We start from the raw sequence: 26,010 nt of genomic DNA, 5'->3' as shown, positions 1-26,010 counted from the left end.
TATTAGAGAACTCTGAAATGCTTCATCCCTCATGTAAGATTTATTGGTATCAGGGTAACTGCTCCGAGGGTGTTTTCTTCTTTAGACTTAAGAATGGTTTGAACATCAACAATACTGCTAGTCCTTCAACAACATTCAGTACAAGGAAGACCATGTGGGTGCCTGCAGTTAATTGTAAAACAGTGACCTTCCACTAATACAGCTAACAAAAGAAAACATGTTCTATTAGGAATAAGGATAAGGATGAGGATGAGAATTGAGGGATGAGAGAATATTTAGATATATTGTATAATATTAAGATTATATTTTAATAATATTTAGAGTATCTTAGAGAATCTCTTGCGTTTAGTTTCGGAAGAGTGACCATTTTGTCACGTTTGGACAAAAAAATTACCAGACTGCCACACCAATAGTAAATTTTGTCAAACTGCCACGCGACATAATTCGCTACACAGTGTAGCGAATTATGCATGCAAGTAATTCGCTACACAGTGTAGCGAAATATGCCATGTCAGAACCAAAAAGTGCCATGTGTCATAATTGTTGAAATTCGCAACCCTATGTAGCGAATTTCAACAATTATGACACATGACACTTTTTGGTTCTGAAATGGCATATTTCGCTACACTATGTAGCAAATTACTTGCATGCATAGTTCGCTACATTGTGTAGCGAATTATGTCGCGTGGCAGTTTGGAAAATTTTACTGTTCGCGTGGCATTCTGATAATTTTTTTGCCAAAGCGTGACATTTTGGTCACGTCCCTTTAGTTTCCCTATTCATTTATATTTTATTATTTGTTTCCTTTTTTTAGAGTTTACAACTAGTATAATTAAGGATTAGGCTTGTGTTTTGTATCATGTCACTTCATAACACATCAATATATAATATTATTCACATATTATTCAGTATTCTCCCCTTTCTCTGTGTATATCTAAATGTCTATGATTTCAATATATTTTGTTGCTATTGAAATCCTCTGTCCAATTAATTTTTTGTACCATCACTACCATACTAAAAAAAAATCATTACTCGTTAAATCCCAACTAGCAATGATGGGGTAAGGACGATTTTTTTACACAATCTCATTCTTACATATTTGCGGTCTATATTTTGAATTTGAACCCGTGATCTTTAAGTAAGAAAAGAAAAAAATAAAACACTCAACTGAAGGGGTTAGAGCAAGAGTTCAAACTTGTCATTCTAAAATTACATTTTCATTCTTTGCTTCGAGGCCAAAACTCTTTATGCTGTTAAAAAAAAAATCTTGTTATGTTCTTTGCTATTAAGGAACACTAAGTGAACTAAAAACTAACAGTTATTAAGGATTCCCATATTTTAGAATATGAAATAGAAATCAGCTGAAAAAAATTAGTTAAGGATCATACCTGGGAGGAAAGAAGCATTTATCCGCTTTTGACACCAAGTTAATCTGCATTGACCAAGAGCAGGATATGAAATCTGGGTATAATTTTCAATATATCATTGTAGTCAGAAAGTTTTGTTGATCAATGCTATATGTCATACTCTGCACAAAATATTTTACCAATGAAAATGAAATTAGATAAGAAAGTGCAGAGTAATCTCCATTTTTTTTTTTTTTGTAAATAAGTAATCTCCATTAACTCTTATTATTACTGATGGGCTCAAAGTATACAATGACAAGAAATAGGCTAGCTACATCTTTATCTGAAAGCAAACATTCTAATACTATAACAGTCTCATTATTTGAAATTTTGAATATTCCTTCTTGATTAACAAAATAAAATGTTGCAAGACATTTCCAATTTATGTAGCATATCTTCCTTAATTACTTTTGTACACTGGGGTTGTGATACTCTCTTGAATAATATATTCTGCTATAAATGTGCATAGTTTATCCTTCCTATTAAAGGTTCAGTCAGAGCTACTTTTGTGTGCCTAAATATTTAGGATTTTCTCTACCATGACCTCTCTCCAAGTAATTAAATTTGTCAATAATGTGCCTAAAATATATATTCCTGTTAATGAATCACCAAGAAGTCTGAAAATATGAACTTTGGAAAGCTTGAATACTTAAAAAGGAACTTAGCAAAAAGTTTCAGACTCAAATAAACTAAAATTTATCTACATAGCAGATCATGCATAAAACATGAGCGATATAATATAAAACATTATTTTCAATTGTCTCAGACTTATTTTAACAGATCATGTATATATTCCTTTACTATCAGATTTATCATGTATAAAACATGCTCCGAAAACGAAAAAAATGATGCAGTTACAGAGATATAATATAAAAATTATTTATGGGTTTAATATCATGTAAATCAACCATTTAACTCAACAACTCAAGCTATTAAGGAAAGACTCATTAATACATTTTACATTATATCTCTGTAACAGATTCCCTTAAAATAAAGATAGTTGATTATAAATCAATCAGAATTCAGTACACTTAAAATAAAGTAAGTAAACAATTAAAATTACAATTTAAAATTATGATATTATCACTAAAAATAAAAATAAGCCAAAAAAACCCTCAAAACGACACACGCAAGTATGCACACCTAATTCTAAGCCAATTTTTGGTGCATCATGTACAATGCACTATTTTAGCAAGTCTCATTTAAAATATCAAACCCCTGCAGAGATTCACAATCACATTTTTTAACAATGAAGTCAAACAGAAGCTAAAGAAATCAAAGGGACACTCACACTGCACCACCTCCAGCTGGACCAATTGTTTTGAATGCTGACATACCCATCATAGCAATACCATTAGCTGCCCCTCTTTGATGTTGTTCCTGATTTTCAAATCAGCATGTCATATAAGCCCCAATTCCACAAAAGAATAATCTCAACTTATGAAAGGAAATGAAAGCTAATGAAAGAAACCAAAAATTTACCACAGCTCTATTTTGTAGAAGGAATAAACCAGTTCCAATTGTCTCCTAAGATATGCAAAAAATAATACAATCAGGTAAGTTTATAATGAAGATAACCTTTTCTCAGTTAAATTAAGTGAAGCCAATTCAATTCATTTTCACCCTCAATATCACTAATAAGTAGCTACACAAAGAGGTGCACTTACAGATAGAAGATTCGCCAATATGGAAGCAATATTCATCACTAGGTACAGTGAAAAGCCTGACAACATTGCAATGAAGGGGTAACTTTGCAAGAGAGGTATGGATAATACCTACATAACATGCCAAATAACAAAACACACTTAAAATAAAGAAATAATAAAATGTTGAATCATTGTAATTGTCACATAAGGTGAAAGCTAACCCCAGAGATGCGAGCAATGCTAACAGGTCCAAAAGCTTTTTGCACTGATTGGTACAGGGTAACCTGGTAGATTATAAGAGCAAAACCTGACACAAGTTGAGAAGTCAGTGTTAGAAGCATATCTATTAACTCAATATCAATATCAACAACACTTTTATCCCAAACTAATTGAAGTTAGTAGTAGAAGAACCCGAAAGGAAGGAATGAAAAGATTGAGAAAAAAAATGATAAAAATAAACTTTATATGGGTTTAACGTTTCTACAGTGAATGCAGATAAGTTATCTTCATTCACTCTCAAAACGACGTCGTTTTGTGCTCAATACAAATAACTTATTGTCATTCACTACAAAAAAAAAAACGTTATCTACATTTACTCTCAAAACGACGTCGTTTTGGTCTCAATGCTGATAACTTATTGGGCTGTCATTCACTACAAAAAAATGAACTATATATATAGTGAATGCAAATAAGTTATCTATATTGAGCTCAAAACGTCATTTTGGTAGTGAAAGTAGATAACTTATCTGCATTTACGAAAGAAATATTGAAGCTATATAAATATATATATATATATATATAGAGTTATATTTACAAACTTTTTGTTTAAAAACTACACTATATTCTCCTGAAAGAACACTAGGTTACACTATGTTCTCCCGGGAGTACATAGTGTAATTTGAAAATTTTTGTAAAAAAATTTGTAAACGAATCCTTCCTCTATATATATATATAAAGAGAGTTATATTTAAAAACTTTATGTTTACAACTTTTACAAACTACACTATGTACTTCCGGTACACTAGGTTAACTATATATTTTCGGGAGTACATAGTGTAATTTTTTAAAAAAAATTGTAAACGGATCATTCCCCTATATATATATATATATTGATTCAACGATTATATTTATTTACATCTTTGTCATGATTTTTCATATCTAATGTGAAAACATTAAATATAGAAAATCATGATCATACAAAAGTGAAACTAAATATAAAGTATTAAATATGAGGAATCATAACCATACAAAGATGAAAATAAATATAACAATTGGATCAACATAATTGATTTAATGGTGAAATTGATTGGTAATAATATTGATAGTAATACTAATTGATTTTTACAATATCCTTCCTTATATATATATATAGGGAAATTGTTTCTCAAGCAGCTTGAGATAAGTTTATTTTCGGTTACCTCAAAACTACGTCGTTTTATTTATTTATTTTCTTATATTAATTGATTCACCTTTGAATGGTTATGATTCTCTTTTTCTCTCTCTTCCTTTATCATCATTGATCTATCTTTGTACTGATTTAATAGCTGGAGATAAAATTATCTCAAGCAGCTTGAGAAACGATAAGTCCTATATCTCAAGCAGCTTGAGAAACGATGAGTCCTATATATAGGCTCTGATACCAGTGGGTTCCGGAAGTGTGAGGAGGGAAATGAAGTAAACTAGAGCAGAAATGGAAAGCAGGAAAGTAGACGGACTACTACATGAATATTAACAGTCAATTAAAATGCAGAATTTAAAGGCATAAATAAATTTAAAGTGAGAACCCAAGCTGTATACGGTAGGCCGAAGTCAAACTTGGGTGGAAGGATTGAGAAGAGAAAAGTTCATTACATAAGCAGATATGAAATAAAACTTTTATTCAAAACATAAGGATTGAGATTACAGTTACAAATTGAAAAATTAAAGAGAAAACAGAGAAGAAGAGAAAACTCAGAAGTACCTCGCAGTCTCTCTCTAGACTATCTCTCTAAAACTCAGCAATGAAAAGGATGCCTTCAACATACTGAAGCAACCCTTTAAATAGATTGAAAAATCTCTATTGCTACAGTACAAGTTACATGACCGGTACTATTTCAACAGTGTAGGTTAAGTGAACAGTAACTGACTCGTGTTGCTACAGTTTCTGCCGACACTTTGATTACGTCACTGTATGCGTCACCTTCTGCTGACATCATGCTCATGTCATTTTGCCATCAGCGTCACTACAATGGTTTTCTTCAACAGTCTTCTGCTAAGTTGATTCCAAAACAATCATCCCCATTTTGGTAGAAGTCTTCTACTGAAGAAGAGATAGATGGAGATGAAGAACCTGTCTTCTGTTTAGAGCTTCCAGCTTCATCTTCTTGGAGTAATTGAAGAATACCTTGCAGATTCTTTGCAAAATTTTCTTTGCTGGTTGATTCTGCTAATGCTGCAGTGATTTGAGCCTTTTGATTCAAGAAAAGGGAGGTTTCTGGATCAGCTGGCTTGATGTTTTTTGGATGTTTTTTAAACCAGAGCTTGAAATTTTCTGGGTAAGCTCTTGAAGCATCAAATTCTATCCACCATTTAACAAAAGCTTATCTCCTGAGTAATGGTAGTCTGATGCCTGTTTTCTCGCCGTAATTGTACTGCCATGAAAATATCCATGCCAGAGAGAACTTTGAGAAAAAATGCAAATCTATTGGAAAGGGATATGCTAGATTGTCGAATTTTTTGGAAAAGATTGCCATTCCTTCAAAGACTTGTGGAGGAAGGATATCAAGGATTGGTCCAAAATAATCCCACCATTTATTAAACCATTGTGGGAAATTATATTGGATATTTTGCTTAAAGTAAATTAACCATGAATGTTTTTTTTCTTTATTTTGCATGAAGAAGACATTGGTCCAGGCTAATTCATAGTCCCAATAATTATATCCAATTGGATCATAAGGCTGGGAAAATTTGGTTATTTTATTTGGATTTCCATATTCTGCTGGGGTGATTACCTTGAGAATCTGGATGGTTGAATGAGTAATAAACTCGGGGTCTTTTGGACTCTTATAGTGTTTGATGGAAATAGAGTTTGAATCAAGTAGAATAAACTCATAAAATTTTTGGGATTTAGTTGGAGAATGTGGTTTGAAATGAAATTGACGTCCTTTGAAGTCTTTGGGAAAAATCTTCACAGGAACCTTGGTTGGTTTATTATCCTAGTAGGATGGTTCCATTTGGATTACGTCTAGAAACTTGTTCTTTGAGACGTACGGTGTTTGAGGTTTTGGTTTCTGGGTAGAAATAGGTCTGGGTTGGATTTCTAAGGCCCTGTTTGGACGGTTAGAGATCTGCTTGTTTTTTAGGTTAGAGATCAAAACAGAAAGGCTTTCTTCCTGTTCATCTTCTGAAGCTATTTCTGTTAGTATTTGGGTGTCCTAGAGACAATCTTATGATTAAATAAGGACAGAGATGTAGACTTTTTTAATATTGTCGCAAATAAATAAAAGCACTCTTTATCTTGTTTCATAATTATGTCTCGATATTAATATTAATATATTATGAATAACTTGATAAACCCCGTGGAATAAAATAGGTGTCTCTTGAGTATCTGTGATGAGATCACAATAATGAGGATTCAAGAATACCGGATGTTTATTCCTAATTTTATGTTCCTAGTCTAGAGATCAAGGAAGCATAGACACTTGTAAAAACAGGAAGAGTCGAGTCTGACACGCTCCGACACGGCGACACGCTTCGACACGCTCCGACACGGTGTCGGACACGCGGTTGACTTTTTCCGACACGTTGACCATTCCGACACGCGAATTTGACCGTGTCTGACACGGTCAAATGGCATTTTCGTAATTTTTTTTTTTTAAAATTTATTTTTTTTAAAAGTTAAAATATATTAATAAAACTTTCACCTGATCATATCAATTTTATCTTTTTGTCTTTTTTCCCCTTAAGTAGATAAGAGATCATCTCAGCATCATTGTTGTCAATTCCTATCACGCTCTTGTTGTATCTTCTTCTCTCTGATTTCTCTCTAATATGATTTGATCTCTCTATCTGATATTATATATCTCTCATCCCAGTTCTTATTTTTTTTATTAAAGCTTCCATCTTTATAACGTGTTGATGGGTATTATTAATTTAATTTCACTTTTTTGTTAAATTATTAAATATTAAATGAAATATACACTATATAAATTAAAAATATTATTTAATATTAAAACGTGTCCCAACGTGTCGAAATCCATAATTTTTTAGGATTGACGTGTCGGAGTGTCGTGTCGTGTCGTGTCACGTGTCGCGTGTCGTATCGGTGCTACATAGCTAGAGATACTGAGAATGGGGTCAGTAATCTCGGGTAAGACTAGCACGACTTATCTATTTGTATATGGATACAAGGTATAGACCTCATGTGCTACATATATGGAGATGTCTTAGCTAAAGTCGTGGGTGGACCTATAAGGGTATAGCTCGCACTGAACGGATCCACAAAGAGACTCTATGAGGAACTCTCACAGAGAATATCATTAGAGTAGTCTCTTTATATTTGGGTATGTCTTTCCTAAGACCAGAAGTTATTACCTAGACTGTGTTCTAGAAGGCATGCTTTGATTGTGCACCTCGTCTGCCTGAAACATGGAGACTCATAAGTATACTGTTGAGCTTGTCCTGAAAGAACACAGGGCTAGGGTGATAAGCTGAAGGAATTCGTCAAATCTCTGTGAGAGATTAGGTTATCTGTAAACCGGAGAAATCAGGATGACATTTACAGGGACTCGGGAATCTATGCATAGTAAAAGAGATCATGAGCTGATCTGCCTTTAGAGTCTGTAAATTGAAGATTCCCTATTTCGAATAAAGCTTACCCTAAACCGCAGGGGTGATACGCTTCCTTACCCTAGGTTTTATGGGAAGGTAACCGAGACGAAAGGAAATATATACGGCAACCAAATATGTTTAATAGGATGATCAAATCATTAATCTAACTAGTTCTGGGGCAACAAAGCATTGCTAGTGCTCTGCGTTGTCATTAGATGGGTTGTGGGCTTATTGGGCCCAAGCCCATTTATGTCAGTGGCTAAGTTGGACCTAATGGGTCACACACAAACACCTAATTGTCTAGATGCTCTAGCATTAAAGGTATTGGGCCTAATAATAGTTATTAGCCCAAGAAGTTGTTTGGAACTCCACCTAAAGGGGTGGAGGGCGCATGGTTCATTGTAATGGGCTTGGATAGTCCAAGACATTACTAATTAATTTAATTAGTTAAATTAATTATCAAACATTTAAATTTTGAATTTTGGAATTCGAAATTTGAATTTTGAAATTTTGAATTTTGAATTTGAATTTCGAAATTCGAATTTTGAATTTGAAATTTGAATTTTGAAATTTGGATTTTGAATTCGAATTTTGAAATTTGAAAATTTGAATTTTGAATTTGAATGTTTGAACATTTGAATTTGAATATTTGAATGTTTGAATTCAAATATTTGAATTTGAATTGCCTATGAAAGGTTGTTTCATAACAAAAGGATAAGATGAGATCTTGTTGGAACAAATCACTAGTATCATGAGAGAATCTTTTGGACAAGATCCAAGGCCATATATGGCGCTGATTTGGGTTGTTGGTGAGCAAGATTTGCTCATCAAAATCAGCTCCAGAAGATTCAGTCAGTTGGGAGAAAATCTGAGTGAGTTGATTCAAATTTGAATGCAACTACTCAGATGTATCTGGTCACCTTTTTGGGCTATATGGGGCGCACCATATAGCTGATCTTATGAAGATTTCTGATCAGAATTTTGAATAGGTTTTTGAACCAATTCTCAAGAGAATATTCTAGGAGACTGTTAGCAATTTTTGAAATAAAACAGCTCCACTTCTCTCTCTCCAATCTGGCGCCTAATGATCAGATTTTTAGGAGAAAAATCTGATTGGTATTTTATTTTAAATACTCTCCTCTTATGCACCTATGTGGTTGTTGTTCCTCAAAGGGTTTTTCTGAAAACCTAGCCTATTCTCTCCTATCTCCTGCGCCACTTGTGAAGCTTTCACATTGAGAGCTTCACTTTTTCAAACACTTTCACCTAGCCTCCATCTTCACACATAGAGCGCCTAGCAAGCCTCTTAGTGGTGATCATCCGGTGGCTTCACAAGAAGGAGTTCTTGCACCTAGACGAGTGGGTGGTGTGGATCAACGTTAGAGGGTCTGAACCCTTCAGACCGGCCTTGATCATCTGGTGATTTCACGAACAAGGTAACATCATGCTTTCCTAAAGCATGATCTTGATGTGCATGTATATTCCGCAAAGAAAAATTTTGTTTTTCCCTCTTGCATGCATCGGCCTTCAAGGCCATTTCGAACTTTCAATTTCAGCCCAGGTTTTCTTCGGTAGATGCGTCAAACCTTGGTCTTGGAAGGCTTGAAGTGTTTGGATTGGCATTGCATAGTCTGCCTTGGATTGTTTAGAAGAGGAAGTATCCTCAACTCTTTGGGTAGATGACCCAGTTTGGGGTTGGGTAGATGACCCAGATTATTGTTGGGATGGAGACCCAATTTTTTCTAATTTTTTAGCTAACCCAGCCAGGATTAGCTTTCCTTTCCTCTCTTTAGAAGAGGTTGATTTTACCGATTTCGGCATGTCAAGACACTGTTTATCTTCCCTGCAGAAATTCACGAGTGAGATAATCAGGGAGAGAGTTTGAGGTGCCTTTGAGATATTCAATTTCAAAATCAAAAACACTTAAGATTGCTTGCCATCTAGCAAAAATTTGTTTAGATGCTAGATTCTTTACATCTTTTTGTAAAATGTCTTTTGTAGATTTGCAATCAACACGGATTAAAAATTTTTGATTTAATAAATCAGATTGAAATTTTGAAATTATAAAACAATTGCTAAAACTTCTTTTTTGACAGTGGAATACTTTTGTTGTGCTGAATTCCAGTGCTTTGAAGTGTATGCAATAATATGCTCTTTGTATGAGACTCTCTGTTTAAGAATGCCACCATAACCTATGTCAGAGGCATCAGTTTCAACAATATTGAAAGCCTGAGGATTGGGAAGATAAAGACAAGGAAGTTCCTTTAATTTAGCTTTGACCTGTTTGACTACGTCAGTATGAACATCAGTCCAGGGAGGAGGGTCTTTCTTAAGACGATTATGGAGAGGCTTGATCAGATTATTAAGCTGAGGAAAGAAGTCAGCTACATAATTTAAACAACCAAGAAATCTTTGTAGTTGAGTTTTATCAATGATTTGATTAGGAAATTTGTCAGCAAATTCAATAGCTCTACAAATTGGAGTAATAGTCCCTTGATAAATAGTATGACCGAGGAACCTGATTTTTGTTTGAAAAAGATTGATTTTTGATTTAGAAAGAGCTAAACCACTTTTCTTAATTACATCTACAAAAATATGAAGATGTTTGAAATGTTGATCAATAGATTGGGAAAAGACAAGAACATCATCAATGTAGACGATGGTGAAAGTTGAGTAAGGATTGAAGATATCATTCATGATTCTCTGAAATTCAGAGGGAGCATTCTTCAGTCCAAAAGGCATTATCTTCCATTCGTATTGACCAAACAGAACAGTAAAAGCTGTCTTGTAACATTCATTGTCATTGAGCTGGATTTGCCAAAACCCAGATTTCATGTCAAATTTAGAAAAGATTTTTGCTGAATACAAACGATTGAGAAGATCTTTCTTATTTGGAATCGGATACGAATCCATTGAAGTGCTTGATTAAGAGGTTTGTAATTGGTAACTAACCGTGGAGTTCCACGCTCAATTTCAGATTGCTTGTTGACATAGAAGGCAGAACAAGACCAAAGACTCTTGCTCTTCCTGATGAGACCATTAGCAAGGAGATCAGCAATCTCTTTTTGACAAAAGGCAAAAAGTTCACCACTCATTTGAATTGGACGAGCTTTGGATGGAATTTGCCTTTCATTAAAATCCTTTTCATAGGGAAGATCTACGATATGTTTTTTCCTTTGCCAAAAAGCATTTGGAAGATCAGAACAGATTGTATTCTGGATTTGTTCAAGCAAAACTTTGATCTTTTGTTGAACTTCGTGCTGCTTTAATTGATTTTCAATATTCTTAAAAGAAATTTCTTCTTTAAGGAAATTGATTTGCTTTTGTTTGTAATGGATAAAATTCAAATCTCTTATGATGGGTTTCTTAAGAAATTTAAAAATAATTGGTTTGTCCAAATGATAAGTAATTATACCTTCATCTGTGATAGTTAGATGAAAAAGAGATTTGATGAACGGAGTTCCAAGAATAACTCCATTTTTTAGATTTTTAACAAGGAGAAACGGTGTTTCAACTTTTAAATTATCATTTTCAATGATTGCTTTAGGAAGTTTATAATTAACTTGAAGTTTTGAACCACTAGCAGTACTAAGCCGTTCAGAAGTCTTATCAAAATATTTAGTAGGAATTAGACCTTCTTGAATGCAGTTTGAATCTGCCCCTGTGTCAAACAGAGCTTCAATTTCAAGGTCAAAGTTACCTACATTGAGTTTGATTGGGATGTAGAATTTTTGAATTGTTAATTGACTAATTAATCCTAAAAATTCTTCATCTTTAAGATTTTTATCCTCATCTGGTTTGGACAGAGTATTTTCCATACTCGTTCCTGTTGATTCTTCATTTTGTAATTGAAGAAGGATGTTCTGATGAGTTTGTTGTTGTTCTTTGATTTGTTTAACTTCAGTTTTGAGAATATTGATCTTAAACTGAAGATCTTGGACAGTTATAAGTTTGACAGTAATACTCTTTTCTAGTTTTTTAAGAGTATTTTTAAGATTAAACTTATTAGGAACCAACAACTCTTTAGATTTAGAAGAACTGGTTTCCAAAGATGATTTTAACTTTTCTAAGTAAGCTCTCTTTTCTTGGGGATTACTGATTGAATCTATGACTTCAAACAAAAGATCTTGTTCTTTAGTCAGGACATTAATTTCTTGCGAGGACTGTGAATCCTCACTAGAAGATAAATCATCTTCATGGATTTGATTTAAGTCTTCAGAAGATTCTTATCCAGATTCTTCATCAGAGGATTGGATTAGAAGATTATTGATTTGTTCTTCAATAGATGGATCTTAATTTATGTTATTTAGTTTCTTCTTAAGCCTACAATATTTACTAATGTGACCGGGTTTACCACAGCTATAACAAATAGTTGGTTTAATTGGTTTGGATGTATTTTGTAATCTATTTGTTTCAGTATTTGGCTTAGGATTTTCATTTTTAAACCTTTTATTGTAATTTGGTTTCTTACGAAAATTCCTAAAAGTTTTAACCTGTTTTTGTTCTTGTTTTTATATTTTTTTGGTTTTGTAGTACAAGGTAGACCAAATTGTTCACAAAATGATCCTAGATCTTTACAATTTTGAGTCTTTTCTTTTGCAAGTTGACGTTGGATTTTATCATCTTGAAAGATTTTTAAATCTACCTTTTGGATATAAGCAACTAATTGTCCATAACTTAATTGCTCATAAGGGATATCTCCAGTTGGAGATTGATGACGAATTTTATCCCTAACTTTGTCTCCTAAAGATTTTGGAAGACCAGCTAAGAATTTTTCTTTCCAGAAAGGTTGTTGACTGTCATCTCGAGTGTAAACCCTAGTAAGGAAGTATCTTTATACCAACGAAAGTCAGCTAAGGTTCTGCATTTAAGATTGGATAGGAGTTCAGCAGAACGATCTTTCCATAAAGATGGATGACCAATAAAGTGTTGGATAATGGTGAAAATTAATTGATTAACAGCATCTGGAATAGTTTTATCATTAGAGATTATTGGAATGCCATCAGGATCAATTTTAACAGCATTAAGAACAAAATTCTTTTCATCTTCAGAAAGATAATTATCCCACCAACCTTTGAGTTGACCAGAAAAGCCAGAGACAATAATATTGACAATAATTGCTTCAGAACAGTTATGAGAAGTTTGATAGGCAGTTGCAACCATAGTCATATGGTGCAGAGTATTGAGTATTGATGTCGTGACGGCGTGTGTAACCCAGGAGTGGAGGCACGTGGAGGTGCGTGAGACACCGGACGGTGATGGGTCCAACAACGTTCGACTCGTCGGAGCTTTCCGGGATGAATGGTACCTCCACCTTCTCGATTGCAGGTCTGTAAGTATGTTTTATGGATTTGGGCAGTGTTTTGGTATGTTTTGGAATAGTTTCCAGCCTTGATAATGGCTGATTTAGGGTATGAACGAACCCGCTCTTGATACCATATTGAAATATAAAAGAAATTATTTTTCTATATATTGATTGTATGAATAAATTACATAAGGAGCACTTATATAAGAAAGAATAGCTAAGAATGACTTAGCGATGAGTAATCAATCCTATCAATGAGTCATCTATCATATCTACTAATTAATAGGAAATAAAAACTGAAATATTTGAATCCTGATTTCCTATACTCTAGGAGTATTGTATCTCTTCACTCCACTCCACTATTGCAAACCTCCACTGTCGCTGGCTTACGTTGTTAGTAGAGCATTCTTACCATATTTTCATATGGGAATAGGAATTTAAAGTTCCCACAGACGGCGCCAATGAATTGCTTGTGTATGTCAGAGCCACAGATGTATCCCTTAAGGGGTGAAGTATGTAAATCTAGGGGTACTCTTAGTAGAAATGGTATGGACCAAGGTTCTATTAGAGTTTCCCAGGTGCTATATCTCAAAGGGGGAAGTGTGTAAATGGCTATAGTGGTTATACATTCTTGCAGAGTAACAGCTCGTGAATATAATAGATGAGAAGTGTCCCTTCACTGGGAGAAGAGAGTATTTAGAGAGGAGAGGTCACTCTCCAAGCGTGGGGGAAAGAATGGGGAGTGGGAGACAAGAGCTGTACCACCTAGCCAAGCCTTATCTCTGAAACAAGGCATGTCGCACCGACTGACAGTGCACAGTGGGCAGCAGTGCAGGGATAAAGGGAATCCCTTGGGGGTGCCCTGCAGAAAGTTATAGATGTGGGCTATTAAGATTAGACCCAACTTGCTGGGCTTAAAAGGGCTGGCCAAAACAGAACTCATCCTTAAAATAAACACTAAATTATGGTCATTATCTAGATCTATCTGAAGACACATGTTTGGAAATCCAAATAAGTGAAATTCTCTCAATAGAATTCGTTTGAGTTTAGAGGAAAGGCCTTGAATGCATAAAAGCTTATGTACAAGTGTAGTCATTGGAGATGGAAAGTTACAAAGGAAAAAATTAACAAAGTAGAATTATTTTACACCCGTGTAAGTTACACTTTCAATCTTGTCTGTTGATTCTATTTATATCTAACTACTTTGCTTTATTAGATATGTGAGCTGTTAAATGTAACCATATCAAGAGTTAAGATTGAGTGTAAGACTTTTTATTCTTACAGTGGTGTAAGAATAAACTACCCCAATTAACAAATATATAGAAATTCATAGATGGAAAAGATGTACCTGATATAGCAAGAACATTACCAACATCATCAGTTGAAAAGTTCAAACCCCCCAATCTTCGAGGACTCACAGCCCATAATGAGAAAACCTAACAAAAATGTAGAATGGTATTTGCATATAGCCAATTAGATGAAATATCATTTTCTAGAACACAATAAATAGATGCCTGAATGGATTGATATTAAGTAGGAATACTACCTCTTGATAAGTAATATCATGAAGTGAGGTAATACAGTAAACAAGGATAGATGACATTAAGGGCCAATTTAGGAGAATGTTTTCATCTTTTTGAATCATCTTGTCTTTGCCAGCCCCACTTCTTCCATTTTCTGAAGCTTCAGTGTTATCAATGGACTCATTGTTACCATTGTGGTTGTGAAGTGTCTCCTGCAGTGATGCATGATGCAAATATTTTGAAACAATTTTGTTGACCAAAGATGTAAAACTTTATAGTGTGTGTCTCTATAAATATACAGACATATATATCAAACATTATACGCAAATGGTTCTATATTCTGATAAGTCATCATACTAATGTTAGAATAAAAGTCAAAAAACATAAAGAGAGTAGAGATATTTGTAGTTAATGCAAGATATGTTAGAACTAAAGACACATACCGGAAGCCAAATGCAGGCAATTGCTACTGCAAATGCTAAAGCTGATATCATAAAGCAGGGCAAGAAATATGGAAACCTGCAACGAGATTTATGTTTTGACAAATGAAACTCACAACAAGAATTTAAACAAGAAAGAGGGAAAACAAAATTGAAACATTATCTTTTATAAAATAAAACAACAAAAATCTACTTACTTATCCCAAAAGGAATCTTTTGGAAATAGATGTGGGTATTTCAATGCTGGCTGTAATACAAAATTTCCCAAAATATTAGAGAAATAAGTAACAGAAAGATTTATTTAAATGTGGCAGAAGAGACAAATAATTCATGGCTTTTCTAAAGAAGTATTTCATCGTGGAAGGAATAAATAAACCACTTCCATCAGGTGAGGAAAATCCTAGTATGCAGTATTACCCTTGCATGTTTACAAAAATGTTGTTTCCTGAATTCGAATCCCAACATAATAAAAATCGAAAATTACCTGAGCCAAATAACCTCCCAATGCTGGCCCAATGACTAAACCTACTCCCCAAGCTGCAGCAACCTGAAATCACATCACACTTTGAATTATTATGTTGTACATGTTATTCTAAGAAATGATAGTCGACAAAGGCTAGTGAGGCTTACAATTGAGAGTGCTTGAGCTTGGTGCTCTTCTCTACAAATTTCAGTAGCATAGGCCTGTTAATAGAAAAGGTTAAGCAATAATTAGATGGAATAATGGATTTACTTAAAGAACCCTGAAATTATACAAATTCAAACTCTTAATTTTGAAACATTAAATTGCTAATTATCCCTTGATATATATATAAAAGCACCTTTATTGGTCCAAGCAAACCATTTAAACTTCCAAGAAGAAATCTCATGCTAATAGCCATCCAAAGATTTGTGCTAAGACCAAATAGTGTGTTGAAAATGACACTGAAAAATCAAGCATCACTGTTGTTAGGGGAAAACATATTTACATAGTTTGAAAGAAACCATATCCACCTGAGTGACATATATATATACTTACATTGAAATAAGCCCTATAATTATAACAGGTTTTCTACCATAGCGATCTGATGTTACTCCCCATAATATAGATGTTAAAGTTCTGCCAAGCATGTATGCAGATCCTATAACAATTTTGAAGTCATAAAGGAATCAATAAGAACTTACAAGTAATGTAGAAGACATCAAAGAATGGAAGTACTAAAAGAAATCTTACCCACGTAACCAGCATATGCACTGATATCTTCCTCTTTTTCTGCAATATTAAAATCCTTTACCTGAATACAAATATTTATTATATGTATATTTCAATGTTACAATATTGAGGATGAATATTATGTGCAGCAGTAACTAAGGTCAATCATTAACATAAGTTTGATTTTTTGAGTATTTCATAACTAACGAGAAAGGAAAAGGGGAATGCAATTAGAAAGTGACATTGGGACATCTAGAGTCTTTTTTACCACTGTAATCTTTAATTAACAATTAATTATTAAATTGATCCTGCTTATAAACTATCGCAAAAATTTAACTTTTTCAACAAACATAATACCAATTTGCATCTGTTTGACCGTTGACCCCTAAGATACTCGGGTATCCCACTCCCTACTCGGATATATTTCGCGAAATATAATTATTCTTACACAAGTTGAGTTTTTAACCGGATAAGGCACCTGGATACCCGGGTATGCATTTATTTACCCGGGCAGAGAGGGGGATACCCGGGTATCTCAGGGAGCATATAAGCCATTCATCGATTATTGCGCAATTGGGAGCATATAAGCAATTAGCTGATCTAGATGATGCACAAATTTCTCTGCTTGCCAAGGCAATAACAGTATATCCTTTGAGATGAAAGCCCCATTAGTGTTACTTCTCAGCGAGAAAAGGAGTTCCATAGACCATGCGATGCTGTTGTCCAACTTGGATTCTAGAGGTCATGGGTTGATGAAATGCGTCAACGTTTTATGGTCAGGGACCCCGAGGTGGACCATGCGAGGGCTCAACTCAGTACGCTTCGCGAGAGGCATGATCATCTAACTCGGGAGCTTCACAAGACAAAGGATGAAATGAATGACTTTGTTGATGCCCAAAAGAAGTTTCACGATTTTTAGTGATATGGAAGTTCCACCTCTAGACCATGGTTTGTGTGGATTTTCTGTTTCTTCTCTTTAGATATGGATATTGGACTTCTTTGCAATGCTTCTAAGATTTAAACCTTCCAAGGATGAAACTTTTCTTTGGTTATGATAACTCAGGTTCAACTGTTTTTTTCCGACTTTAAGGTCATTTTTATACCGTTTTATATATGTAAGGACATGCAAAATTCTGCACTTGGAATGTTCTATTAAGTTCATGACTTAATAAGAATAAATGAGTATGCTGTTATTTAAGTTTAAATCTGTAAGTTTTGGTGTTGCTCTGTGAATTTTATACAAGCGTCGTGGATTCTGTTCTTACGAAAAACTGGGAAATGCCAAGGTTCCCTGGGTCCTATTTTTTCTATCTGCTCATAGTCCTACTTTTTCTTTTCACAAATCCGCCCCTATTGTCAAACCTGTGATCTTGCTGTAATGAATAGATATCTGGTGTCCCCCTTCCCACCCGGATAAATAATTCAAGCTATTTTCCAGATTTTGAACAATACTCGGATATTTCACTTGACTACTCGGATAGGGTGAAATTTTCAAAATATACCCAGGTAAATGCCTATGTACCTGGGTATTTTATGTTGTGCACAGTAAAACAGGGGCAGATGGGTGATATGTTTTGGTTGAAGGTCGAATTGATAATTAATTATTAAATAAAGGCTACAATGGTCAAAAAACCGACATCTAGAATTTAGCAATTATCAGTTTAAAATCTAAACTATATTGTATGAGCAATCATAAATTGTTATATTTAACCGTAAGAGTTGTCAAGTGGCAATACAAGTCCTAGGACGGACGAATTGTTTGAAATCTAAAGAAAATCTTTAGTGCTAGAGCTAGATGATTGTTACGCTACTTGACTTAGAATTAGTCTCATATCTATATGGCCCCTTTTCCTGCCTGGTATATGGGAATACTCGAGGGACCCAACTCATCGAAAAGAGATAATTAAGGTCATGGAATCAATTGTTATATTGAGGAAAAACAGTGAATAGTACTTTGCAATTTGAAGAAATGTTTCTAATTATTGAAAAAGGGTTTCTGTATATTGATTTTGAATAAATTACATGAGTGTATATTTATACAAGAAAGAATCGCTAAGAATGACTCAGCGATGACTAATCAATCCTAATCACAATCAATTCTAATCAATCACAATCAATCCTAATCAATCCTAATTAATAGGAAATAAAAAACGGAAACATATTTGAATTCTGATTTTCTACACTCCCCCTCAAGTTGGGAGGTAAATGTTGATCATTCCCAACTTGCCAATCAAGTCTTCAAATGCCGGACGGTGTAGGCCCTTGGTAAGGATATCTGCAGTTTGCTCTTTGGTTGGAACATATATCATACGCACACTTCCATCATCTAATTTTTCTTTGATGAAGTGACGATCAACTTCCACGTGCTTTGTTCGATCATGATGCACATGATTTTGAGCAATGCTAACAGCTGCCTTGTTGTCACAATATATTTTTATTGGTAGGGAATATGAAATCTTCAATTCTTGAAGAAGTCTTCTCAACCAGATTCCTTCACAAACTCCATGAGCTAAAGCTTGAAATTCTGCTTCAGCACTACTTCTTGCAACCACTGTTTGCTTTTTGCTTCTCCAAGTAACAAGATTTCCCCACACATAGGTGCAATAGCCTGAGGTAGATCTCATGTCTACTGATGAGCCTGCCCAATCTGCATCAGTGTAGATTTCAATTGTCCTTTTATACCCCTTTTTAAAGAATAATCCTCTTCCAGGAGTGTTCTTGAGGTATCTAAGCACCCTATAGACTGCACTAAGATGCTTCTCCTTGGGTGAGTGCATGAATTGACTAATCATACTCACCGCACAGGTAATGTCAGGACGCGTATGAGATAAGTAAATTAGTTTACCAACCAATCGCTGATATTGTTCTTTATCCACCTCATTCCCATCTTCAATACCTAACTTGGTATTAGGTTTCACAGGTGTCTCAGCAGGTTTACACCCTAACATTCCTGTTTCCAACAAAAGATCTAGAACATATTTCTTTTGTGTGAGAGTGATGCCTGTTTTGCTCCTAGCAACTTCCATACCAAGGAAATATTTGAGAGAGCCAAGGTCTTTGAGTTCAAATTGAGCTGCTAGAAATTTCTTCAAGGTGTTCAATTCCTCAATATCATCACCTGTAAGAATTATATCATCTACATATACAATAAGAATAGCAATTTTACCATCCTTAGAGTGTTTGTGGAAGAGAGTATGATCAGTCTGTGCTTAAATGAAGCCTCTTCTTTTGACTGCTTGTGTGAAATTTGTCGAACCATTCTCTGGGAGATTGTTTCAATCCATATAGAGACTTTTTTAGTTTACACACTGATCCATTTCCCTTTTCAAAACCAGGTGGAGGATCCATATAGACTTCTTCATGTAAGTCACCATTTAGGAATGCATTCTTCACATCTAACTGTTGCAGAGGCCAATCTAGGTTGGCAGCAAGAGATAAGAGAACTCAGATGGTATTGACTTTAGCAACCAGAGCAAAAGTCTCATGATAATCTATCCCATGAGTCTGAGTCTGAGTGAAACCCTTTGCAACCAATCTTGCCTTGTATCTGTTGATGCTATTATCTGCATTGAATTTTATTGTAAACACCCATTTTCATCCTACTGTCTGTTTTCCTTTGGGTAGGGTCACTATCTCCCAAGTTCCATTTCTTTCTAAAGCATTCATTTCTTCAAAGACAACATCCCTCCATTTTTGATCATCGAGAGCCTCATGTATATTTCTCGGTATCTTTGTACTATCCAACATAGTATTGAAAGCACGGAACCCTGGGGACAACTTTTCATATGAAATATGATTAGAAATAGGATGAGTAGTACAAGATCGAGTACCTTTTCTGAGAGCAATGGGCAAATGAAGATCATTTTCACCATGACACTCAAGTATTGGAGTGCTGGAACTAGAACATGGTTCAGAATTCTGGCAGTGTAGAGGCTCTGGGGTATTCACACTTTGAGGAGGCTTTCGCCTGCTATAAACTTGTCCCCATTTTGAGGAGGTTTCTGATGGTGAGGATTCTGTAGCTCCCCATGTTTCCAAAAGTAGAGGTAATACTGTGGCATCAGTAGGTTCCCATGACTGATCTTCATCTACTCCTATAGACTCCCCCTGAAGAGAAGTCAAGGGGAAGAAAGAGTCATTCTCAGAAAAGGTGACATCCATAGAGACAAAGACCTTACGAAGAGAGGGTGAATAACACTTATAGCCACGTTGAGTAGGAGAATAACCAATAAAGACACACTTGAGAGACTTAGGATCAAGCTTAGACCGTTGATGGGGGGGAATATGGACAAATACAACGCAACCAAATAACTTGAGAGGTAAGGAGGAGACGCCTCGGAAGGAAGGGAAGGTACGAAAAAGACTAGAAAGAGGAGACTGAAATTTTAGAATATGAGATGGCATTCGATTTATCAGATACGAGGCAGTGAGAGCTGCCTCTCCCCAAAGATATTTAGGAACAAGCGTGGTAAACATAAGAGCCCGAGCAACTTCAAGTAGATGTCAGTTTTTTCTTTCCGCAACTCTGTTTTGTTGGGGTGTGTCAGGACACGAGCTTTGGTGAAGGATGCCATGTTGGGAAAGATATTCTCCAAGAATAGAGTTAAAATACTCTTTGCCATTATCTGTACGAAGAATTTGTATAGCAACTTGGAATTGGGTTTGAACCATGGCATGAAATTTTTTAAACACGGATGCAGCATCGGACTTGTCCTTTAGGAGATATACCCAACAGACTCGGGAATGGTCATCAATGAAGGTAATGAACCATCGAGTACCTGAAATATTTTTAACACGGGCTGGACCCCATATGTCACTCTGAATTAAGGAAAATGGGGAAGAGTCATGGTGAACTTTAGAAGGATAATGAGCACGAGTATGCTTGGCAAGTTGACAAATATCACAAGAAAACAAACTAGGACTATTATTAATAAATAAGTTTGCTAACAACTTCTGAAGATAAATAAAATTTGGATGGCCTAGCCTACGATGCCACAACATAACATCATTACATGAATCAAAAGGAAACATAGAGTTTTTTTCTACGAAAACAGCTTCATGAGTCACATCTTCCTCAAAGTAGTAAAGTCCACCATCCTCTCTAGCACTGCCAATCATCCTCTCCGAGCCCTGTTCCTGAAAAACACAACCATGTGGAAAGAATTTAGCAAAGCAATGCAACTCAGAAGTTAGCTTGCTAATGGAAATGAGATTACAAGCCAGAGAAGGAACATAAAGAACTGATGTCAAATTAACCAGCTCAGAGATTTTAATGGTTCCATGTCCCGCAATCTAGGAAAAACTGCCATCGGCGATCTTGACCCGAGAGGGTTCAGAATATGGAGTGTATGAACAAAACAAGCCAAGATTACCTGTCATATGATCAGAGGCTCCAGAATCAAGGATCCAATGATTTTGAATATCAACATGGAAAGTTGTACCTTGCTGGACCACATTACTAGTGGCCTTAGGAGGTTGAGTCAAAAGTCTCTGAAGTTGTTCAAACTGAGTCTTGCTAAGAAAGACACCATCAGAGTCAGGGGATGCATGGGGCTCATCAACCTTGTCATCAGTAGAGACCTGATATGCACGACCTTTTTTTTGTCCTTTGGGCTTCCAATTTGCAGGTTTCCCGTGGATTTCTCAACATTTCTCACGGGTATGACCAATTTTATTGCAGTGGGTGCACCATGGACGACCATCCCGTTTTGATTCTCCAGAGGAACGGTCAATGGTACGGTTGGAAGCTAATGCAGACATATCATCAAACTTATCAAGCGACTCTTTTTCTCCCAGCATAACTCTCCGTCTACTGGCTTCTCTACGAACTTCAGCAAAGGCGTCAGCAAGTGAAGGTAACAGTCGCTGCCCCAATATTCGAGCACGAACCTCATCAAGATCTCAGTTGAGTCCGACAAGGAAATCATACAGTCTTTCCTTCTCCAAGTGTTTTTTAAATTGGGTATTACCTTCCAATCCTTTAAGATCGGATGCATAATAAAAATCCAATTCCTGCCATAAATTTGTTACTGCAGTAAAATATTCAGTAATAGTCATACCCCTTTGACGAAAGTCTCTCAACTTATTTCTCAGTTCAAAGACTTGAGAGGTATTCTCCAGATCTGAGTAACTTTTTTGAACAGCATCCCAAATTTCCTTGGTAGTATCGAAGAACAGATAGGTTTGGCCAATCTGTGGTTCCATGGAATTAGTCAGCCAAGCCATGACCAAGGAATTATTAATCTCCCAATCGTCATAATCAAGAGAATCCTCAGTAGGTTTCTTAATGTTTCCCTCGAGATAGCCCATCTTACCCTTTGCCCAGATGACCAACTTAACCGATTGAAACCATTGCAGAAAATTCTTACCGTTCAACCGGTGATTAGTGATCTGCAAACCTAAGTTGTCTCCAGAGGGCTGAGAATTTGGGGCAGATGAGGAGGCGAAAGAACAATTCAAGGAAGCCATGAGTAGAAAGTGAAGGTTTGACCATGGACACCAAATTTTTTTTTCTCCGATTTGATATCTGACCACTGGAACAGGGACAGAGGAGGCCGACGAGGTGATCTGGGCAGCTCGCGCCGGAAAAAAAATCCGGGAAGGCGGCGTGTGGACTACACGTGCCGGAGAGGAGCCGCGCGTGTGGCGGCGCGTGGGAGGTCTGACGGCGACGGGTCCGGCTGCGTTCAACTCGTCGGAGCCTTCTGAGTTGAATGGTACCTCCACCTTCTTGATTGGAGGTCTGTAGGTATGGTTTTCTGGGATTTGGGTTTAGGTTGGATTGTGTTTGGGTGGTTTTGGGATGATTTCAGCCTTGAAGGTGGCTGATTTAGGGTAGGAACGAACCCACTCTTGATACCATATTGAAAAAGGGTTTCTGTATATTGATTTTGAATAAATTACATGAGTGTATATTTATACAAGAAAGAATCGCTAAGAATGACTCATCGATGACTAATCAATCCTAATCACAATCAATTCTAATCAATCATAATCAATCCTAATCAATCCTAATTAATAGGAAATAAAAAACCGAAACATATTTGAATTATGATTTTCTACACTAATAATTGTCTCTTAGGATTAGCTGTTAATTCGAGAGAGTTTTATTTGAAATAAATTCTATTTAAATTGAAATTTGAAGTGGTCTCGTTGTAGCAAGAAGCAGGAACTATGGTTAAGTTAAGGAGAACATTTCGAAGTTGTCTCATTATAGCATAAATTTAGGTCTCCTTGTAGAAGAAAGGTTCCTTTAAAAATGGAACAAAAGTTCTACTGCATAGTTTTATCCAAGTAAAGTAGACCAGCAGAATGGAAACTAATTTTTAAAAATAATATAATAATTTTTTTGACTAAACAGAGAACTAGTACTCAAATTCATTTTTTGAAATGATGAAAATAATTATGAAAAAGATCAACAAGAAGAAAAAACAGTGACGAATAAAGCAAAATGTGTATGAACATCTTAACTGATCATTAAGTTAGTGGTGAGAGCCCAATATGTAATCCCAACGGGGGAGTGTGGTTACTATAGGGGTACCTAACACAGCTATGGTGAAGACCAAGACTAGGTGTTCCCAGCAATGAAATATACAGAGTGGAGGTATGGTTAGTGGTTATGAGGGCTCTTCAAATGGACATGGTAATGGCTCATAAGTTCAAGTTAGTATCATATGGTGAGGAAGGGGGTATTTATAGGCCCCAACTTGATGGGAGAGTGTGCCAAGTCAAATGGTATGGGGGAAGACAAAGTAGCTTGGCCTAGTTGGAGCAAGGCGCCTTGCAGCTATTGTCTGCTGACAGCAACTGCTGTGTAGGGAAAGATGAGAGGGAGCATTTTAGTGCTCCATATTAGGTACCTGCGGAGACAAAAGGGATGAGGGGAGCCTTCCAAGGTAATCCATTTTGATATTTTATGTTGGGGAGCTGGTCTGCTATTCAGGTAGTGCCAGTATAGCTAGTCATTTAGGGCTGAGGTGACTTGGGCCTGCTTTGCCGGGTTGGTGGATTGGGCCGGCCAGAACATAAGTAAAGGTAGAAACAAAAATGCTGAAATCAATATGGTAACTCCCCAAAACATTGCTCTACATAAGCATTCAGAGCAACCTCCAAGAACTCAAAATGTCACAGAATCAGAGCATGCATCATGTGACAGTTAACTATAAATCCAAGTAGAAAGTTAAACTCACCATGAAATAAACGAAGGGAAAGAGTGATGATACAGGCAACGCTGCACATGACAAAAGAAAGATACATTAGAGAGAAGCATAGAAGCTGTTTCAATCAGCTAACTGAGGAATGCATAGACATGATATAACATAACGAGTTAATACATAGAACACAACCATGATTATAGTTTGAATATGGTTAACTGAATTAAAACCATAACAAGTTCAAATTTTTCACACAACTATTATTGGAGTCACTCAATTTTTAGCTATGGTACTCAATTTCATATGTTAAATGAGGAAGATGAAACCATAATGAGTTCAACCAATCACAACTAATGAGTGGTTTTTTTCTCTTAAAAACAAAATTTCTCAAAGGAAAAAAACAATTATGGACTCAGATTTGTTCCCTTATGGCCTCGCAACAGAAAGTACAACTTGAAAAATAGTAGTATTGCAATTTTGGCAGAAAAGAATGAAAATCTTACAAAAAGTATAAGCTTGTTGCAATCATCAATCAAAAGGGAAGTATTTTCTGTTTTAAAATCAGACACCATTTCTGTTGAACTTTTGCAATTTTTGCAACCTCTATGTTAACGTAAGACCTTGCCAAAACTGGAAGCTCTCACATGGCATATTCAAATAGAAACGCTAGAATGGTAGCATCAGCAAACTTAGCTCTTAAAATCAACGCAAAAGAATTAGGAACATGTTCAAAAGTGAAAATTCAGTTCAGTTCTTACTGCCACATAACACTGCCATCCAAATATAAGAAAGATTTAGAATGGAAACATCACTTTTCAGCTCTTTTGCTTGATCCACCTTACAACCTGGGCAGTTCTCATAATACTTTTTCTTCAACAATGGTTGTTCAACATTCTCCTCTTCCATGTTTGAAAGAGAACTTCACTTCTTGTTTCACACAGGTTCCTCCACTCAAAATCCTTCTATATGCGACTTCCAACAAAGAACACAAAATTCCCAAAAGGACTAGTGAGAAAGAGAGATATCAAAGACAATGATGCTTTTGGCACCTTCTTCAAGTCCACCAGAAGTAAATACATGCTACTCAAAAGGTGACGTTATGTTCATTCAGATTTGACATTTTAACTTGAATAATTGAAAAGGCTTACTTGTATTATGCTATGTTGTACGGATACGAAACGCGAGATACATTCCGCGACAACGTTATATTTAGAACACGTTTTAATATTATATAATATTTTTAATTTATGTAGTGTATATTATATTTAATATTTAATAATTTAACATAAAAATAAATTTAAATTTATAATATCTATCAATTTTGTAAAGAAACACAAGATATCTCATATGTTTATATTAAACTCAATAAAATCATAATTGTAATCCAACAAATCTAATAGTTAGAACTCAAAATGTAACGCAACGTAACTTTTGAAACTTTTTTGAGTCTTTGCAACAAGTATTGGAGTGTCAGGAAGTGTCGGAGTATCAGTGAGTCTCGAAAAGTGTCGGACACGACACGTCAAAATATTTTTG

At 35.5% G+C, this 26,010-nt stretch overlaps 1 protein-coding gene across 1 annotated transcript; it reads right to left on the bottom strand.

Moving 5' to 3' along the window:
* Window positions 1-49: 49 nt before the first annotated feature.
* LOC133296126 (protein ZINC INDUCED FACILITATOR 1-like) lies at window positions 50-25,380 on the bottom strand. Its single transcript, XM_061495074.1, has 17 exons — window positions 25,233-25,380; window positions 24,511-24,551; window positions 16,343-16,403; window positions 16,148-16,250; window positions 15,951-16,053; window positions 15,760-15,813; window positions 15,614-15,676; window positions 15,327-15,376; window positions 15,133-15,208; window positions 14,713-14,901; window positions 14,515-14,602; window positions 3,274-3,359; window positions 3,074-3,181; window positions 2,889-2,933; window positions 2,698-2,786; window positions 1,389-1,432; window positions 50-162 (listed from the first exon to the last, which is right to left on the bottom strand). The coding sequence occupies exons 1-17, from the start codon at window positions 25,378-25,380 to the stop codon at window positions 50-52; spliced, it is 1,461 nt and encodes a 486-aa protein (XP_061351058.1).
* Window positions 25,381-26,010: the final 630 nt, after the last annotated feature.

The sequence above is a fragment of the Gastrolobium bilobum genome, unplaced genomic scaffold (assembly GCF_033153095.1).
Source record: "Gastrolobium bilobum isolate Gb01-03AN ecotype WA unplaced genomic scaffold, APGP_CSIRO_Gbil_v1 utg13107, whole genome shotgun sequence".
In the NCBI taxonomy this organism is placed as follows: Eukaryota; Viridiplantae; Streptophyta; class Magnoliopsida; order Fabales; family Fabaceae; genus Gastrolobium; species Gastrolobium bilobum.
Note: the sequence above shows the minus strand (reverse complement) of the source record. Positions and strands in the feature narration are given on the sequence as shown.